Source organism: Bidens hawaiensis, unplaced genomic scaffold, assembly GCF_021521415.1.
Source record: "Bidens hawaiensis isolate Kalapana, Puna unplaced genomic scaffold, B.hawaiensis_p1.1 tig00025185_1, whole genome shotgun sequence".
Classification (NCBI taxonomy): Eukaryota; Viridiplantae; Streptophyta; class Magnoliopsida; order Asterales; family Asteraceae; genus Bidens; species Bidens hawaiensis.
In genome coordinates, this window is record NW_027494007.1 from 186,598 (window position 1) to 207,969 (window position 21,372).

The following is a 21,372-nucleotide window of genomic DNA, read 5'->3' on the forward strand; positions in this document are numbered from 1 at the left end:
GTAAATCTTTATAAATGGATTTCTATTCAAAACTTTATTAAAGATGATTATAATTCATTTTGATAAAGTTATAGTGTGTAATTGTGTATAGTACTACCCATATAGAAAATCCAACTTGGGTTAATTTCATGAAGTTGAATACATAGTTTTTACACAACACTTACATGTGTTGTTTATCGCTTCTTAGCGCTTAAAAATTCACGTCATCTTTTCAAGTCTAATAAATGAAAGGCTAGACTCACAGTCTCACGTACAATGTTAATAAAACGGAATTTCTACGTACAACATCATTTCACCCAAAACTCATTTCTGTTCGAGGATTTATAGGATTAGTGTTAAAAGAAAAGCTTACCGCTTGTTCTTCTTTGATTGAAGACGACTATAGGCTTAATTATCCACTTTTAACCTTCAATCCTTTCAAGCATCAAAACCTCGTTCGTTGCTATCATATTCCCGTCAGTCTCCACCCTTTCACACTAACATTTTAATTGTAAAGTGAAGATACAATTTTGATGTGGAAACTCATTTTTGTAATCAAGTTTTACTTATTTCATCTTTTTAAGTATTTACAAGTTAATATCGTTACAATTTATCGGATGCCCCCGAAGCGATCTTACATTTTAATGCGTTCATTTCCACCTTAAACGTACAAATCGATGTTACAAATTTCATTTATAAAATTTACAAACAAACAAATGTTCATATTAAAATCTTGCTTATAGCAAAAACTACTAGTATGATCTACAGAGGATAGGATGAGAACAAGCCGAATAATATCTCAAGGGATAGAAAGGCTACTCTCATTGAAAACCTTGTTATGAAAAAAAAACCTTTTAATAATGTACAACATAACTAAAACAATCATAAATTGCCAAGACATATGAGTATTAATAATAACAAGCAATTGTACCCGCGCGTTGCAGGTATGTGGGTTAAATGCGTTACATATTTGAAAAGCTAGCATGCATTGTGGCAAGTATGCGACAAGAAGTCGGCCAATATCAGTTCGATGTGTTACACTAAAAGTATTGTGGCAAAAGTGTATTATCAAAGTTGAGTAGACCAAAAAGTAAATATGTAAGGGTAAAAAATTCATTACCAAAGTTGATGAGCCAAAAAGTAAAATATGTGAAACAAACGTTGAGGGGCCAAAAAATATATATGTGAAACTTGCGTGACAATTCAAAAGCTATTGTGTGTTGCGATTAGCACACGACGTGTGTAACACTGTGAAAATTTCGAGTTTAAAGTATCAACTTTTCAAAATCTAGGGACTGAAATTGCCAAATTCCAAAGTTGAGGGTCTAAATTGTAAAATCTAATTTTCCTGACTCATCGCGGCACGCGACAGGTCAGAAGAGATTCCCATCGCGGTACGCAATGGGGAGTCTGACACAGTGTGACACGTGTGCCACGTGGCACACGGTGGCACTATGTGCTGCCACGTGTCAACACTGCCGCCGCATGTTGCCAAGTGGAGCGGTGACTGCCACGTGTCGACACGTGGCAGGCCTACACCTCTGCGTCATCAACCCTACGTCGCGGTACGCGACGGGGGTACTTTGGAGCCGGGCGCGGTACACGATGGGACCCAAGATTTGGTCTATAAATAGCGGCCAAGGGCAGCTCATTTCTGCACACCAACATTGCCCTCACATCTCACTACTCTCTCTCTCTAGCTTTACCTCGATAAACATGCTTTAATACCTCGTTAAGCGTGTCCCGATCCCTCAATTGTGTAACAACGTTTCCTCGAAGTTGTGCCACCCTTTACCCACATACGATCAAAGGTGTTTGTTATAATGGTGATGAATCTCGAAAGTCGTGTCAACAAGTGTTGAAGATTTGGCATTTCTCGATTAGCGTGTCGAGCAAAGTAAAGCAGCGTTGGAATGCTGCTCGAGTCCCTAGAGTTTCTATACGCCACTTGAGGTTAGGCGTAATATCGAACTTAATATAATTCAATATTGTATTCAAGGCTTAAGCCTTAAGTCGAGGTTATACTCGATGCCTTGATAAAAGAAAAGAAAACATAACAAAGAAATGAATGAAAATATGATTGATGAATATAGTGATAACATATATATGTGTGTAAGTATATATGATTATATTCTTTGTTATGAAAATATTATTTAAAGAATAAAGAGTATTCTTAAATAATAAAAGAAAATGATTACGTTTCTTGGAGAAGAAGAAACGTCGGGTTTTGAATATAAACTAAAGGTTTATAAATTTAGTTTTAAACAATAGGTTTTCAAGTAAATAAGAATTGAACTAGAGGTTCAATCGAGGATTGAGATATAAGACTAAAGGTCTTAAGCCGGATCGTGTATCCGACTAACAAACATTTATACTCGTAACTATAGGTTCGAGATAAAAGAAAGGGAAAGACCCTTGGACGGTGAGTGAAGCCGATCCTAAAGAGACAAGGTGAATACGCCCCCAAACTTTTAAAACTTATTTCCAAAAGAGTCAACTTGTTATATGAAATTGTTTACAAGGAACTATGTGTTCCTAAAACCGTTATAACTATGGGTATAAACCTAGCCCTCAGGCTGTGGTATACATATGTCTGGATCCTTACATAGGTGGTACTATGCGATGTATGGGCATGTTCGCACCACCCTTGGTCGTAGGACGCTCTCCTGCAGGGAGTACGACCGTATGTGTATATTTACGGGTACTTAATGAAGTCAAACGTTGCGGTGTTTGTGAGGTGACCTAGTGTAGAGGCTCTAGTTTATAATGTGTTATTTGACTTTGTTATTCCTAAGCCACGTTGGGCGAGACAGGCGTAGTCTCGAGGGGTAATAAAGTAAAAGAATTATTTTTGCGTCAGCGTGTTCACCAGCATTCGTTGCTGACGTATTTTCTTACATTTTGCAGGTGAACAAGTTTAGCACTTGGAGTGTCGAAGTGCTACTAATATCCGATGGCTCGGATTATTTTGTAATAACTTAATATGGTGGTTGTAATCATAAACACTTAAATATTTTGTAATAACTTAAACGGGTATTTTATAATCACGTCTTTTGATTATATATATAAATTTACACTTTCGATCCTTAAAGTTTTATAAGTCTTCCGCAACTAAATGCAACTCTGATTTATTTACAATCACGATACCAACTATTAGGTCACGCTCCTAGGCCTTAGACGGGGGTGTGACAACGTGAAATCAATCGGTGTGGGTTCGATTCGTAAGACAAAGGTTACGTGGCAAAAGTTTAATCACCAAAATTTAGTAGCCAACCACATATATATGCGAGACAGGGAGAACAAAAGTTGATGGGCAAAAAACGTATACATGTGATACTTAAATTTGAGGGGCCAATAACATATATACGTGAAACTTAAAATTAGTGACTAAAAATGTATATGTGCCAAACTATAGCGACAAAACTCTTGGAAATCAATATGTTCATGTAAACATAAAATGATATTAAAATCAAATTTGAAAGTGAATTTGTTGTAACTAGTTATATTGAAAGTAGAGATGCAATGCATATACATGTAAAGGCCTTATTGATTTAACTCATGAATAGTACACTATAGTAAATTTTAATATATATGTAAAAGTCTTGTGAGACAACAATCATTTGATTTTTAATATATATATAACTTTGGTACACTATTAGTAAACATAAAACAGTTAGAAAATCGATGTAAGACATATTAAAGGTTACGGTAAGCCTAGAGCAAAGTGAAAAGCATATGAATGCAATATGAGTAACAAAGAATCAAAGATCATGACTACTAGCCTTCACTACTACTTTATGAGAGGGGATAACGCCCTATTACACATTGTCTTAAGAAGAAAAAAAGATGGGTTGTCTTGTAGGTATAGTTGAAGGAGAAGAAAGATGGGTTGGTAGGATGTGTGGTTTTTAAAAGACGGTTTTTTTATTTTTTTTATTTTTTTTTAAAGTTTTGTTTAATATATAATAGGTTTTTCTGTATGTATAGAAAAAGAAAATGTATTATAAGTAAACTTGTAATTTATTTATAATATAATCAAAAGTATAGTTATGAATTAATTTGAAAAAAACACATACATTTTTCATCGTTTAAAAAATAAATTTGTAATATAGGATGATGAAGACATGTTTAACCTTGATTGTCTTATAATGTTCATGAACAGTTTCTATTATTTAAAAAAAATACAAAAGAACGAACAAATTTTGGACATATTACGATTATATTATTGGTTTTCCCTTTCATTTGCTATACCGAATATTGAGTGCATTAAACATACGCTATAAGTGTGAAAGTTGTACCTCAAAACACTTGATAAGTGTGTTAGTTGTACCAATCAAACACTTAAATATATGTGTGATACTTGTACCAAAATCCCACACAATTTCTATTATAAATATATCACTAAACAGTAAACACATAACATTTTCATACACAAAACTTTCTCATATAACCTTTGGTTACCATGGCAGATATTGAGATGAGTGATGGTAGTGAGGGGTTACCGGAACCGGAACCAATTAAGGGTGTACGAAACTGCGGTCGGCCTCCTAATTTTTTGACCAAGCTCTATGAGTTGGTTAGTAATGAGGCCATCAACTCCACCATCTCATGGGTTTCGAACCGCATGGAAAACCAAGTTTCTGGTGGTGCTACAAGCTTTGCTATTTGGAATGTAACGGACTTCGTTAACAACGTCCTCCCTTTGATGTCGAAAAGTAATAATTTCGATAGCTTCATCACCCAACTTGACAACTATGTAAGATTTAACTGAATATTAAACCAAATTTTTTTATAGTTTAAAATAACTAACCATACATTTAACTTAATATATGAATCAGGGGTTCAAGAAGGTCTCGTGGGATCGTCGTGAGTATGCAAACGAGTGGTTCCAAGAGGGAAAACCGCAATTGTTGATAAACATCAAGAGGAGAAACAAACAAGTTACGTCTGACGAGAAACTAACGCATGAAATAAACAAGCTTGAGACCGAATCCAAAGAACTTGATGATGAACTACATGCGTTTAAAGCGTATGTAGATGACACTATATCTAACCAACAAAAAGTCCTTAAAGCTATTGCAAACATTATCCATTCGGCCTTTGATCGCCACCGTTCTCATGAGGTTGTAGATGAAGATAACGATGCGAGTTTGACTTTGGTTGGTCAACAAAGTCATGAAAGTAGCGAGTTATGCGAATCGAGCTTTACTCCAAAAAATGAGATCATGCCTGAAGAGATGAACACGCATTTACAATGAACATAAATTTAATTTTCATGATTATCAACTAGTGTTTAACTAATGTTTACTTAAATGTTCTTGATTAATATTAATGTAAGTGACTATCAAGTGTTTTGTTTCATATAAGAAAGTAAAACCAAATGAATCCCATCAAAATCAAATTTCATACTCAAGCTGTCTATTAAAGTTATAGAAGATATATAATTTAATTTTAACAATCATGTCAAATACCAATGCCTCAAGGGTTCTTTGTACAATAATTTTATAAAACAATCATCACATAACAAGAATCAACAAACAAAACCATCATTCTCCCTCTTCTTCAGCTCGTCTTGACACATCACGCTTCAACATTTCCATAAATTCCTGCACATTTGCACGATCAAATACCGTTTTAACTAAGGGTGTGCTTGGTGCGGTTTTGATTAAAACGAACCCAAAACAAAAACTTCAGTTTCGGGTTTTTCGGTTTCGGTTCGGTTTTGGTTTATTCGCTTTTTGTCATTTGATCTTGAAAACTTTAGGTCAAAAAAAAAAAGGTTTCAAAAAATAATTAATTTAGGAATAAATAATTTTGTTAATTCTAAAATAATTGACTATTAAAGATTTTACCAAAAATATTTGAGTTACATGTTTATTAAATTCTTAAAAATTACTTAATATAAAATATAAAAAATAAAAAATAAAAAACAAAAATTTAGGATTTCGGTTTTTATTATATGCAAAACCAAAACCGAACTGTTAGTTCGGTTTCTACAAAAACATAAAACTAAACTGTCGGTTTTTGTTTCGGTTTGGGTTTTTTGGTTTCTTGCACACCACTTTTAACCACATACTCCCAAAGTTAAAAAAAGAAAATATCAATATCAACGTACTCAGTATATCCCACCAATAGCAAAGCTATGGTAGGGTCTGAGGAGGGTAAGATGTAGGCAGCCTTACCTCTACCCCATAGGGATAGAGAGGCTGCTTCCGGTGAGACCCCCGGCTCGATAGTAGTTTTGCATCAAGCCTTGGACATAAGGCACATAGCACTCAATCATCGGGACACCGGCTGATCGGTGCATGTACCCTTGTCTTTCGGCTATCAACGCCACCACATGATGCCTGATTAACCGTCCGTCACTTTTAACGTTATTTTCACGAGATTAGTAAAATAACGTCAAAATTAGTGCAATTTCACTTTTGCCCACCCGAGGGTTCACACATATATACATCATATGTGCGCACTGCAAGCAGGGCTGTAGATGATGATAAAAAAAGAAAATAGAAAATATAAATATACTAACATGAGCAAGACCCTCTTCATCAATACATATATCAGTAATCCCGTCAGCATTATCATCATTCAATTGAGCAGCAGCTTCAACAACAGACGAAAAAACCACTTCCGGTGACTCCTGTTGTTCAATCTTCTCAACCAGATCTTGAAGATTCACCTGCTAACAAACAAAAAGATAGATTTTTATTCGTCAAGATCCAAACTTTCTGTGCTTTTATGAATCTTTTCTTCGTTAAGTCAAGAACCAACCTGATAATCACTTGAAATATCATTAACCGTTGTGGACTGAAGTTCACGATTTACAGTTGGTGGTGGTTGAAACATATTTGAACCTGAACCCGAACCTGGACCGCCACCGCCAAAAGCTTGAGCAACAAGGGGCATCATCTGTTGAACCATACTTGACAGATCAAAACCACCGCCGCCACCGCTGCCGCCACGAGGTCCACCCATACCGGAAAACATATTACTCAAATCTTGATTACCATCAATCTGCTGAGCTATTTGGTTGACTGTGTTCATCATTGCAGGGTTCTGAGTTAGTTGACCTAACATATTTCTTAACATATCTGGCGACCCGATCCCGGTTTGGCCTGCAAGTCCAGACAACAAACCGTCTAAAGCGGGACTAGCAATAACTTCATTCATCATTGCAGCAGGATTCAATTCACCATCAACAGGAGTTGAAGCAGGTTCATTAGCAGGAGGCGCACTGCTACTAGTAGCCTCTGGTTTTGTCTGCCGACTTTTTTTCTAAATCACATTTATAAATATTATAAATAATTATATATTTTTATCATAGTTATCAAATGCGATAAGCGCTCAAAAGCGTTGAGGCTGGGCCTAGTGCTCAGGCGATAAGCGCAAAAAAAAACGCCCGATTTTTTTAAAAAAAAGCGCACATTAAAAAAACAATTTTTTTTAACTAAAATAGAACATCTTAATAAGAAAACATACATTCATTCTTGAAATAGTTCATAGAAAAACCAAACACCAAAATCCAAAACATGTACCAAGTACATCTTAATAATTAAAATAAACCTAATCATTAATACATCTATCATAATATCCAGTGATTCAACAACTCTATAAGCATTCATTTTTAACTGCCAAGAACAACAATTTGATCCATCCACAATTGAAGCATTACCACATCTATCATAATATCCAGATTTCCAAAAATTAAAAAATAAAACCTAATCACGAATTTTGAATATTGTAATCATTTTGTAAGAAGTCAAATGACATTTAAATGATATTTAATACACATGGGCAGGTTGGAACAAATTATGGTACTTTAATAGTGGAGTTTTAGACTTTTAGGTACTCCTAGAAAATATGAACAGGTTGTTTAATTGATATTTAATATGCATGGGAAGGTTGGGAACATTTAATGGGCGCTTTAAATATCTGAGGCATGCAACTCGCAATTAACGCGCCTGGCGCTTTAAATGCGCAAAAAGCGCTCGATTTTAACAACTATGATTTTTATGCGCTACAAGTACATAAAAATACAGAGCAAGAGCAAACCTTGGGCTGTAACCCTCCAAAGCCGAGTCCAAGAGGAACAGTCGGGGCATTTCCCGAGTTATCAGTAACCGTGTTTGATGATGAAGCGCTTTCTGCATCGTTAGTAGATTTTATTGCACTGCTACTGGAAGTTGTACTTTCCGTGCCTTCTGTATCCTGCACAATATTTGGTAAGTGTTCTTTATTTCTTTCATTTATGAAACTGAAAATTTCCAAAAAAAAAAAAAGATGAATAAAAAATACCTTCTTGGTCTCAGGTTTTGGCACGCTTCCTTCTGGTTGGGCTGGATTTACAAATAATAAAGTTTAAAAAGTAAACACAAAATCCAATTAAACATAAAATGCAGACAATTAGACATTCGACATAATATAATACCTGCAGGAGCCTGATTTTCAGTCCTTGTGCTATCGTCGGCTCCTCTAGGTTGCGAATTGACTCCAGTTGCAGCTAAAATTAATCAATTATATGAGATAAAACAAAAGTCAAATGTTTGTTAACTGTTATAATGCAAAAATAAGATAAAATATTACCTGTTCCATTAGCACGTTCTCCTTGGTTTGGCTCGGCATTAGTTCCCCTTTGACCAATTCCTAGAAAAAACTTACGTAATGTGAGATATTGTTAATTAAATTACAAGAAGCTTATATACATACCCGCATGGATATGAACATTAATGTGTCTTGGAACCGCACCAATGCCAACAGGACCGAACCCGGTTGAATTTATAGGAATAGCATTACCGCCAAATAGCGAATTCGTTTGTAGAGGAAACGGCTGCACGAAAACAGTAAATTGCATACTTATAAGTATTTGCATGCACGCGCACACAGACAGAGATATATAATAACAAACCTGAACCACTATAGAATTAGGTCCTGATGTGGAGATATAAACAGCAGGTCCAGAATGCACAGACGACTCAGCCTAAAACATGCAAACCCTAATCAAACCAAAAGGCTCATCTAAAGATAATAGAAAAACAAAAAAGAACATACAGGAGACTGTCCAACACGCAAAGTCAACATCGTACGACCGAGTTCAAGCAAAAGAGCCCCTAAATGTTGCATAGCAAGCCCTGACTGCATTGCTTCCGACTGAATTTGAGTTCTAACTGTCGGGTCAGTAATACTCTCCTCTTCCTCTAGTCGGCCCGCAGTATGCTACAGTTTTGCAGCATATTACAATTAACACATAGTAAGTATATTAATTGTTTTTAACTTTATATTCATAAAAGAATACTAAAACGGGTGAAAGGAGAGTTAGTACAGATAGAGAATCGATAGCAGGCCCGCTGAGAAGCCGTTGTGCATGACGCATAACAACAGCCAGAGCTGCAGGTAATGGCACACCACGAGCACCGGTAGGTAATTCTACAGGCGGTGAGCGTTCAGCACCGTTTGAAGGTTGATTCGGTTGATAACCTTGCAATAATCCCAAAGAAAAAGAAAACTTTCAGATATATTATTTTTGCACAAAAAGCAGAAACAAAAGAAATAGTTTCTATGTCAATACCATTTTCTGACAACGCCTGCTCCATGCGGTTCATAAACTCAGAAAGCGTGTTTAACGAATTGGGAATTGGCTGAAATACAAACAAAAGACAATATAGCAAGTTGCAAAAAAAGTTTTAAAAAGTTGTGTTGATTTTTTACTACCGTAGCAAGTGTCGGTATAGCTATTCCTGCTCCTAAAGGAATTTGCACCCCTTGAGGGACAGTTTGACTAGGGTTTCCCGGTTGACTTTGACTGTTGACATTAGCTCCACCTTCATTTCCTTGGCTAGTTTGTCTAGGAATGTTAAACTGTAAACAGATACACAACCAAAAAAATAATATCAGATAAAATCCTATTTTCTCTTTTTTTTATATCTATTTGAGTACAATATACACAAAACCGCAACATAAACTCACCTGCATATTTTGTTGTGGCACTGTCACACTAGCATCCCTAACTCCAAAAGAATCTAAAACAGCCGATATAACCTACCACCAAAAGGTTTAAATTATCAGTTTACAGACAACGTAGTACAGAACACCAAAAGGCTAACACACCCGACTAATATCCTGAGCACCACCGGCATTCTGGTCCCCACCACCGAAGGTCCCAAGTACAACACTGTGTGAAACAGCAACACGTGGACGTGAACCAGGAGCATTAGAATCTGGTCCTGTAACAATAATGCGACAACGAAATTATAGCACTTAATATGGCATAAAGTGATAAGAGTGAGCTGCGGTTTTCGTCCTTGTGGTTTGTCCAAATCTGCGGTTTTAGTCCGATAGTTTCAAATTTGTGATTTTTGTCCCTGTGGTTTCATTTCACTTGCAGTTAAACCCGACCACACTAACCCCGTTAAGTCTGGTCGTTAAACCCATCAAAGCGCCCTTCACGTGAGGGGCAGGTTTGTCCTTATTCTCCCCAACTAAACCCCAACCCTAATTCGCAAGCCCCCTCACAAGAGGGGGTGGTGTGTACTCGGGGAAAAAAGGACAAAACTGCCCCTCACGTAAGGGGCAAACTGATGGGTTTAACGATCAAACTTAACGGCGTTAGTGTGATCGGGTTTAACTGCAAGTGAAATGAAACCATAGGGACGAAAATCACAAATTTGAAACTATCGGACTAAAACCGCAGATTTAGACAAACCACAGAGACGCAACCGCAGTTTACTCATGTGATAAAGAGGTAATCATATTCATACCTGTGTTAGTGTTACTACTATTTGTAGTTGTGTTGGCAGAAGAACCAGAAGAAGGTTGTGATTCAACAGGCTGTCTAGCCACAAGATGCAATGTGTGCCCGCTTTCAACGTCTATAAACCGTTAAGGCTTTGAAGCATGAACATATGATCTTCACTTTTAGCATAATAATAATAAGCAAACTAATTAAAAATAGAATACGATATTCAGAAAGACGATGTTCATCTTTCAGAACCTTGCCCCTAAAGATCAGTCTTTGTTGTCCAACCGGGAGGCCCACATCATTAGCTATTTTCTCCTTAAATGCTGAAACTAGCATCTGAAGTTTCGACATAGAAAAAGCCAAATGAGCAATTTGATTAACAAAAATAAACATATGTAAAGTAAAAAATAAACACATGATACATTTTTATCGACACGAAAGTTGTACAGCTGTGATTCAAGTGTCTTGATATGGATGTCAACTGTTGAGTTAGAACTTTCACCAGCAACATTGCTCATGCTCGCATGTTCGTCTGCCATTGGATGGTTGAATCTGAAACAAGAACCATAACACAATGAGGTAAATAAAAACACATGCCAACATCACTAAAAAGCGCGCACATAACACATAACAAGACATAAACAACACATCAAAATCTATGTAAAAAGCTTGTCAGGAAGGCATACACAAGCACGTATTAACATCATCATCGTACTCAGTAAATCCCACCAATAGCAAAGCTATGGTAGGTTCTGAGGAGGGTAAAATGTAGACAGCCTTACCTCTACCCCATAGGAATAGAAAGGTTGCTTCCAGTGAAACACCCAGCTCGATAGTGGTTTTGCATCAAGCCTTGGACACAAGGCACATAACACTCAACCATTGGCCTTACCTCTATCAACACCACCACATGATGTCTGATTAACCTTCCGCCACTTTTAACGTTATTTTCACGAGATTAGTAAAATAACGTCAAAATTAATGCAATTTCACTTTTGTCCACCCGAGGGCCCATACAAATTAACGAAAACCTAAAAAACTTTCAGATCCCCCCCCCCCACACACACACAACCGACCTAGGCTTACGCGCTCCCCTACACCAAAAAGCACGCCTAATCCCTAAAGCCGATACGTTCTCCTAGAAATCCCTAATCCTACGTCTCCACGAGCTACTATCACTACTGATCAAGTAATTAAGCAAAACGTAATATAAACCTAATATCAATATATGTAAACCGCAGCACATAATGCACACATTCAGCTTCAAACATGACCATATCAACATATTATAACAATTCATCAACTACCCAGATCGTGAATCAAAACCCTGATGCTAATCCTAATAAAGTTCCAATCTATAACAAGAACAAAACCATACAGCTTAATTAGGGTTTTGGGTTTCAATCATACAGTAAAAAATTGGGGGTTTTGCCAATCGATGGTTCTGATTGAATAATAACTCACTTGATTGACGTCGATGAGATCAGAAATCAATCCGTATAAGTTACAAAGAAGGTTAATTTGGATGATATATATGTATGTATGTGTGTGTAAATATATATTACTTAATAACTTACAGAGTGGATGGATGGTTGAATGCCGAATGGTGACTGACGTGTTGATTGACTCCCTGAAGATTCGTAGAACGATCTAGAACAAACAAACTAAGAATTGACTATATGTATGTATGTATAATATTGTATATGTATGTATGTATATCAGATTGAATGGGCAAACGGGTAATTTGACACTCCATCAGATTCCGTTATATTTATTACCCTGGTGATGTTACAGGTTGATCTCGGGCGTTGCTTCTTGTATCTACGGTTATGGTTATATTAATTACAGTCGTTATTGTTCGTTATATTTTAATAATTGAATTGAGCGGTTATAACATGCGTTCAGTTGGGATTCAGTCGGTTACGGAATTCAATTTGCAGTGATTTAAATCGACTATGTATTATCAGGTATGTTGTTTTAAGTTTTGTATCACTCTATTATAAGTATGTACGATGTTAGTAGTCCCCCGCCATCGCATCATGAAACAAGGCATGTGTTAATCTTATTCGGTTTTCTATACGTATTCGGTTAAATTGATTCTAGGATGGCGTTCAATTGACTATGCATGTATTCACACAATAATATATGTTATTGGTGTGTAGCATCAAAACATGACAATTCATATATTAGGGTGTGGATTGTGGTCTCCTGGAAGATAATGTCATAAATATGTTATTTAATGGTTATATTTATAAGTAATCAAAGTTGTTCTCTTTTCAATTGTTATAACAAAGAATATCATTTCATTTTGATTGATTTTGTGAATGTATAAAATATTTTTCATAAAAAATCGTGTGCATAAATAATTCGCGTATAAAAAGTATAGACAAGAGAGGGTAAAACGAGGCTGGTGTAATGATGTTATCAAGAGAAGAAACAAGACTTGCATATGATTTTCATTGACTTTGAGAGGGCTTACTTTAAATGTGCCACGTCTAGTGATATGGGATAGCCTTGAGAAAGAGGAGTGTTTAGGAGGTCTATGGAGATAGTCAAGGGTGTGTATCACAAGGTTGAAACATGTGTGTGCACTAGTGGGGACATCGACTTTTTCCGCTGTGAAGGCGGCATCCACCAAGCCGACCTGGAAAGCAATTGTGTGGTGAATGTTCTTTGCGAATGAAATTGTACTAGTCGCAAAGAATACACAAGGCTAATGAGTGACCGGAGAGTGTCGAGCAACAACGTTTAAGGATTGAGGCATTATAAAACAGAGTGCCTTTATTGTAACTTTAATGACACAAACGATGATGAAGACTACCAAATTGAAAGTTGTCCCACATACAAATAAGTTTAAGTATCTATAGTTGTTTGTCAATAGTGATGGGAATATAGGCAACAATGTAGCTCATTACATTTAGGCATAATGGTGTAAGTGGAGAGCAGCTACCGGAGTATTGCGTGACAAGAGATTCCCAACATGACTAAAAGGGGAATTCTATTGTGTTACGATGTACGATTAGACCATCTATATTATATATAGTAATATAACCGATTGCTAGCCATAAAAAAGACACAAGCACAAGAGATGAAAAGATGAATGCATATGTGAATTTTGGTACTTTTGGTGATTGTAAACTATTTAACATGTACATAAAATATACCTAATAAATTATTTTTTTTATGATTCTGTCTTTGAGTTAACATAATAAATATCTTTATGTGGATAAGGTTTTGTTTTTTTTTCTTTCTAAAGAGTAAGAGTTCAAATCATGTTATGTCAAATCAATTTTAATTTGAAAATAGAGTTACATTGTCGTAAAAAAATTACGTTTGTTTAAATGAAACTTTTTCTTTTTTGAATGAATAAGTTTTGACTTAAACACAAAACACAAATAATGGGCTTCATTACGAGTGTCTGGATTATATATCTGATGACATATAGTCATATATATTAGTTTGTATGATTTAGAAAATTGAATCACTCACTTTCATTCATTAAAGAGTATTGTTTGTATCAAAATAGAATTGCAAAATACAACTTATTCTTGATATCATATAGACTTGCTTTGTTATGACTTATGAAAATAACTAATTAAATTAACGTATCATCACTTCCCAATCCAATTTTAATAACCCTTATTCACTCAAAGAGTCCATTTGATTAGTCACCGTGAATTTATGGCTAGTCATTTGGTTAATTTAAACATAATTGTCATTTCAAAATATCTTCTTTTTAAAGTCCAACCTATTATTATCGGTTCATTTCTACAATACTTACAATTGGTTATGTTTATAATAATATAATATTAATTTCATATTTTCATAAAGTTCTATACATTATACATTTGAGTTAAAAATCTTTGTTTCTCACCACTCATTTTATGAGTCTTTGATAACCGAGTTTTTATTCAAAACTTCTCCATGTGGTTACAAATTCAACCAATTCAAAGTATTATATAACTAGATTTTTCTACCTGGTGCGTAGCGTCGGGCAGATGGTAAAATCCGAGCGTTACGACAATGAGTCGACATGAATTCAGTCAGTATCAGTTGCAGTTACGATATAGACATAATTGGTAAAATTTGAGCGTTACACAAAAATTTAATTCGTCAATTTTACATATAAAACATTAACATATAAGAAAACAAAGTATTTAAGACGATGTTTATTTGGTTGGTAAACCCGGCCAGTGGTGAAACCCAAACGTTGTGGTCCCGAGCATTGAGGCGATAACTTGACACAAATTTAGTCGGTTTTGATTATGTACGTTACGGTGCCAGAACTAAAAATTGAAAAAATATAAATATTGAGGTGGTCCAACCAAGGACCAATTGGGGGGGGGGGGGTTCGGTCGGTCGATAAACTTGCACATTGGTAAAAACCGAGTGTTGCCGGTCTTGGGCTTTAAATAAGGTCGGAGTATGTGCGAACGCGATCGGTTTTTTTCAGGTTTGTTATGATACCGGAACTAAAACAAAAAAAATTGGCGTTGATCGGTTTTAGTTACGTTTATTATGGAAACTGAATTAAAAAAAACAAAATTCATTAACCAACACGGTGCCATCAAGTGGCCCAATAAACCACTTACGTCACCAAATTGCGGCACCAATGTCCTTATTATCTAATATACATAAATGATAAGTTTGGTGCCGCTAAGTCGCCAATGGGCCACTTTGCGTCACCGAACTTGTCCATAACATTTTGTTTTTATTTTTGTATTTGTTTCGTTCTGTTATCATAACGAAAATAATGGAAGTTGGTCAAATGACAATTTTGTTTTTTCTTTTGTTTGTTTTAATCCCAATATCATACCGAACGTGACGGAAAACGACTGAATTTGCATAGACTCAACATCTCAACGCCCATGACCGACAATGCTCGGTTTTACTAAAGCCCGAGTTTACTGACCGACATCACCCAATTGGTACACTCAATTTATTATATTTCCCCCTTTCTTACAGTAACAAACGCAGCCAAAACCGACCGAATTTTTGTGCAGTTAAGCCTTAATGTCGAGGCCCGACATCACTTGGGTTTTACACCACCTGGGTTTATCCACCAAAAAACGCCATTTTAAATAATTTATTTTGTTTATATGTTAATTTGAGTAATATATTTTTTTGGACGTTAAGGTTAACCAATGGTGTCTATGTCGTAACAAACGTAAATGATACTAGCTGAATTCAAACCGACGTAACGCTCAGGTTGTACCAACATTCAGGTTTCAACATTAAGGTTTTACCAATTGTAACGCGCCAATTGTAACACGCCGTGTGAAAATCTAGTTTATATATAGTAATAAAATGGCAAGCCAATGTCACTTTCAGAAGTGACATTATAATAAGTCTTTTAAAGTCCCCCATATATAAACCATCAAACACCAAACTTAATCATTATTCGTTCTTTAGCTGATTTTTTAGTAAATCTTTATAAATGGATTTCTATTCAAAACTTTATTAAAGATGATTATAATTCATTTTGATAAAGTTATAGTGTGTAATTGTGTATAGTACTACCCATATAGAAAATCCAACTTGGGTTAATTTCATGAAGTTGAATACATAGTTTTTACACAACACTTACATGTGTTGTTTATCGCTTCTTAGCGCTTAAAAATTCACGTCATCTTTTCAAGTCTAATAAATGAAAGGCTAGACTCACAGTCTCACGTACAATGTTAATAAAACGGAATTTCTACGTACAACATCATTTCACCCAAAACTCATTTCTGTTCGAGGATTTATAGGATTAGTGTCAAAAGAAAAGCTTACCGCTTGTTCTTCTTTGATTGAAGACGACTATAGGCTTAATTATCCACTTTTAACCTTCAATCCTTTCAAGCATCAAAACCTCGTTCGTTGCTATCATATTCCCGTCAGTCTCCACCCTTTCACACTAACATTTTAATTGTAAAGTGAAGATACAATTTTGATGTGGAAACTCATTTTTGTAATCAAGTTTTACTTATTACATCTTTTTAAGTATTTACAAGTTAATATCGTTACAATTTTATCGGATGCCCCTGAAGCGATCTTACATTTTAATGCGTTCATTTCCACCTTAAACGTACAAATCAATGTTACAAATTTCATTTATAAAATTTACAAACAAACAAATGTACCTATTAAAATCTTGCTTATAGCAAAAACTACTAGTATGATCTACAGAGGATAGGATGAGAACAAGCCGAATAATATCTCAAGGGATAGAAAGGCTACTCTCATTGAAAACCTTGTTATGAAAAAAAAACGTTTTAATAATGTACAACATAACTAAAACAATCATAAATTGCCAAGACATATGAGTATTAATAATAACAAGCAATTGTACCCGCGCGTTGCAGGTATGTGGGTTAAATGCGTTACATATTTGAAAAGCTAGCATGCATTGTGGCAAGTATGCGACAAGAAGTCGGCCAATATCAGTTCGATGTGTTACACTAAAAGTATTGTGGCAAAAGTGTATTATCAAAGTTGAGTAGACCAAAAAGTAAATACGTAAGGGTAAAAAATTCATTACCAAAGTTGATGAGCCAAAAAGTAAAATATGTGAAACAAACGTTGAGGGGCCAAAAAATATATATGTGAAACTTGCGTGACAATTCAAAAGCTATTGTGTGTTGCGATTAGCACACGACGTGTGTAACACTGTGAAAATTTCGAGTTCAAAGTATCAACTTTCCAAAATCTAGGGACTGAAATTGCCAAATTCCAAAGTTGAGGGTCTAAATTGTAAAATCTAATTTTCCTGACTCATCGCGGCACGCGACAGGTCAGAATAGACTCCCATCGCGGTACGCAATGGGGAGTCTGACACAGTGTGACACGTGTGCCACGTGGCACACGGTGGCACTATGTGCTGCCACGTGTCAACACTGCCGCCGCGTGTTGCCACGTGGAGCGGTGACTGCCACGTGTCGACACGTGGCAGGCCTACACCTCTGCGTCATCAACCCTACGTCGCGGTACGCGACGGGGTACTTTGGAGCCGGGCGCGGTACACGATGGGACCCAAGATTTGGTCTATAAATAGCGGCCAAGGGCAGCTCATTTCTGCACACCAACATTGCCCTCACATCTCACTACTCTCTCTCTCTAGCTTTACCTCGATAAACGTGCTTTAATACCTCGTTAAGCGTGTCCCGATCCCTCAATTGTGTAACAACGTTTCCTCGAAGTTGTGCCACCCTTTACCCACATACGATCAAAGGTGTTTGTTATAATGGTGATGAATCTCGAAAGTCGTGTCAACAAGTGTTGAAGATTTGGCATTTCTCGATTAGCGTGTCGAGCAAAGTAAAGCAGCGTTGGAATGCTGCTCGAGTCCCTAGAGTTTCTATACGCCACTTGAGGTTAGGCGTAATATCGAACTTAATATAATTCAATATTGTATTCAAGGCTTAAACCTTAAGTCGAGGTTATACTCGATGCCTTGATAAAAGAAAATAAAACATAACAAAGAAATGAATGAAAATATGATTGATGAATATAGTGATAACATATATATGTGTGTAAGTATATATGATTATATTCTTTGTTATGAAAATATTATTTAAAGAATAAAGAGTATTCTTAAATAATAAAAGAAAATGATTACGTTTCTTGGAGAAGAAGAAACGTCGGGTTTTGAATATAAACTAAAGGTTTATAAATTTAGTTTTAAACAAGAGGTTTTCAAGTAAATAAGAATTGAACTAGAGGTTCAATCGAGGATTGAGATATAAGACTAAAGGTCTTAAGCCGGATCGTGTATCCGACTAACAAACATTTATACTCGTAACTATAGGTTCGAGATAAAAGAAAGGGAAAGACCCTTGGACGGTGAGTGAAGCCGATCCTAAAGAGACAAGGTGAATACGCCCCCAAACTTTTAAAACTTATTTCCAAAAGAGTCAACTTGTTATATGAAATTGTTTACAAGGAACTATGTGTTCCTAAAACCGTTATAACTATGGGTATAAACCTAGCCCTCAGGCTGTGGTATACATATGTCTGGATCCTTACATAGGTGGTACTATGCGATGTATGGGCATGATCGCACCACCCTTGGTCGTAGGACGCTCTCCTGCAGGGAGTACGACCGTATGTGTATATTTACGGGTACTTAATGAAGTCAAACGTTGCGGTGTTTGTGAGGTGACCTAGTGTAGAGGCTCTAGTTTATAATGTGTTATTTGACTTTGTTATTCCTAAGCCACGTTGGGCGAGACAGGCGTAGTCTCGAGGGGTAATAAAGTAAAAGAATTATTTTTGCGTCAGCGTGTTCACCAGCATTCGTTGCTGACGTATTTTCTTACATTTTGCAGGTGAACAAGTTTAGCACTTGGAGTGTCGAAGTGCTACTAATATCCGATGGCTCGGATTATTTTGTAATAACTTAATATGGTGGTTGTAATCATAAACACATAAATATTTTGTAATAACTTAAACGGGTATTTTATAATCACGTCTTTTGATTATATATATAAAGTTACACTTTCGATCCTTAAAGTTTTATAAGTCTTCCGCAACTAAATGCAACTCTGATTTATTTACAATCACGATACCAACTATTAGGTCACGCTCCTAGGCCTTAGACGGGGGTGTGACAACGTGAAATCAATCGGTGTGGGTTCGATTCGTAAGACAAAGGTTACGTGGCAAAAGTTTAATCACCAAAATTTAGTAGCCAACCACATATATATGCGAGACAGGGAGAACAAAAGTTGATGGGCAAAAAACGTATACATGTGATACTTAAATTTGAGGGGCCAATAACATATATACGTGAAACTTAAAATTAGTGACTAAAAATGTATATGTGCCAAACTATAGCGACAAAACTCTTGGAAATCAATATGTTCATGTAAACATAAAATGATATTAAAATCAAATTTGAAAGTGAATTTGTTGTAACTAGTTATATTGAAAGTAGAGATGCAATGCATATACATGTAAAGGCCTTATTGATTTAACTCATGAATAGTACACTATAGTAAATTTTAATATATATGTAAAAGTCTTGTGAGACAACAATCATTTGATTTTTAATATATATATAACTTTGGTACACTATTAGTAAACATAAAACAGTTAGAAAATCGATGTAAGACATATTAAAGGTTACGGTAAGCCTAGAGCAAAGTGAAAAGCATATGAATGCAATATGAGTAACAAAGAATCAAAGATCATGACTACTAGCCTTCACTACTACTTTATGAGAGGGGATAACGCCCTATTACACATTGTCTTAAGAAGAAAAAAAGATGGGTTGTCTTGTAGGTATAGTTGAAGGAGAAGAAAGATGGGTTGGTAGGATGTGTGGTTTTTAAAAGACGGTTTTTTTATTTTTTTTATTTTTTTTTAAAGTTTTGTTTAATATATAATAGGTTTTTCTGTATGTATAGAAAAAGAAAATGTATTATAAGTAAACTTGTAATTTATTTATAATATAATCAAAAGTATAGTTATGAATTAATTTGAAAAAAACATATACATTTTTCATCGTTTAAAAAATAAATTTGTAATATAGGATGATGAAGACATGTTTAACCTTGATTGTCTTATAATGTTCATGAACAGTTTCTATTATTTAAAAAAAATACAAAAGAACGAACAAATTTTGGACATATTACGATTATATTATTGGTTTTCCCTTTCATTTGCTATACCGACTATCGAGTGCATTAAACATACGCTATAAGTGTGAAAGTTGTACCTCAAAACACTTGATAAGTGTGTTAGTTGTACCAATCAAACACTTAAATATATGTGTGATACTTGTACCAAAATCCCACACAATTTCTATTATAAATATATCACTAAACAGTAAACACATAACATTTTCATACACAAAACTTTCTCATATAACCTTTGGTTACCATGGCAGATATTGAGATGAGTGATGGTAGTGAGGGGTTACCGGAACCGGAACCAATTAAGGGTGTACGAAACTGCGGTCGGCCTCCTAATTTTTTGACCAAGCTCTATGAGTTGGTTAGTAATGAGGCCATCAACTCCACCATCTCATGGGTTTCGAACCGCATGGAAAACCAAGTTTCTGGTGGTGCTACAAGCTTTGCTATTTGGAATGTAACGGACTTCGTTAACAACGTCCTCCCTTTGATGTCGAAAAGTAATAATTTCGATAGCTTCATCACCCAACTTGACAACTATGTAAGATTTAACTGAATATTAAACCAAATTTTTTTATAGTTTAAAATAACTAACCATACATTTAACTTAATATATGAATCAGGGGTTCAAGAAGGTCTCGTGGGATCGTCGTGAGTATGCAAACGAGTGGTTCCAAGAGGGAAAACCGCAATTGTTGATAAACATCAAGAGGAGAAACAAACAAGTTACGACTGACGAGAAACTAACGCATGAAACAAACAAGCTTGAGACCGAATCCAAAGAACTTGATGATGAACTACATGCGTTTAAAGCGTATGTAGATGACACTATATCTAACCAACAAAAGTCCTTAAAGCTATTGCAAACATTATCCATTCGGCCTTTGATCGCCACCGTTCTCATGAGGTTGTAGATGAAGATAACGATGCGAGTTTGACTTTGGTTGGTCAACAAAGTCATGAAAGTAGCGAGTTATGCGAATCGAGCTTTACTCCAAAAAATGAGATCATGCCTGAAGAGATGAACACGCATTTACAATG

General features: G+C 35.7%; 2 protein-coding genes across 5 annotated transcripts; one reads left to right on the top strand and one right to left on the bottom strand.

The window, feature by feature from the left end:
* Nucleotides 1-5,456: 5,456 nt before the first annotated feature.
* Nucleotides 5,457-12,418, bottom strand: LOC143571046 (ubiquitin-like domain-containing protein CIP73). 4 transcript variants are annotated; one of them, XM_077056565.1, is made up of 19 exons: nt 12,292-12,418; nt 11,137-11,266; nt 10,933-11,050; nt 10,734-10,844; nt 10,084-10,193; nt 9,943-10,014; nt 9,688-9,834; nt 9,545-9,614; nt 9,299-9,453; nt 9,028-9,192; nt 8,885-8,956; nt 8,686-8,806; nt 8,563-8,622; nt 8,408-8,479; nt 8,275-8,315; nt 8,032-8,187; nt 6,751-7,254; nt 6,509-6,658; nt 5,457-5,585 (listed from the first exon to the last, which is right to left on the bottom strand). In XM_077056565.1, the coding sequence occupies exons 2-19, from the start codon at nt 11,251-11,253 to the stop codon at nt 5,526-5,528; spliced, it is 2,301 nt and encodes a 766-aa protein (XP_076912680.1). In that variant the 5' UTR covers nt 11,254-11,266; nt 12,292-12,418; the 3' UTR covers nt 5,457-5,525. The 4 variants fall into 4 exon arrangements, with proteins under 4 accessions (XP_076912680.1, XP_076912677.1, XP_076912678.1 ...); XM_077056562.1 differs by having other exon boundaries at nt 10,084-10,199; XM_077056563.1 differs by having other exon boundaries at nt 10,084-10,199; nt 12,179-12,377.
* Nucleotides 12,419-20,578: 8,160 nt separating this feature from the next.
* Nucleotides 20,579-21,245, top strand: LOC143571034 (heat stress transcription factor A-7a-like). Its single transcript, XM_077056547.1, has 2 exons — nt 20,579-20,872; nt 20,955-21,245. The coding sequence occupies exons 1-2, from the start codon at nt 20,579-20,581 to the stop codon at nt 21,243-21,245; spliced, it is 585 nt and encodes a 194-aa protein (XP_076912662.1).
* The last annotated feature ends 127 nt before the right edge of the window (nt 21,246-21,372 follow it).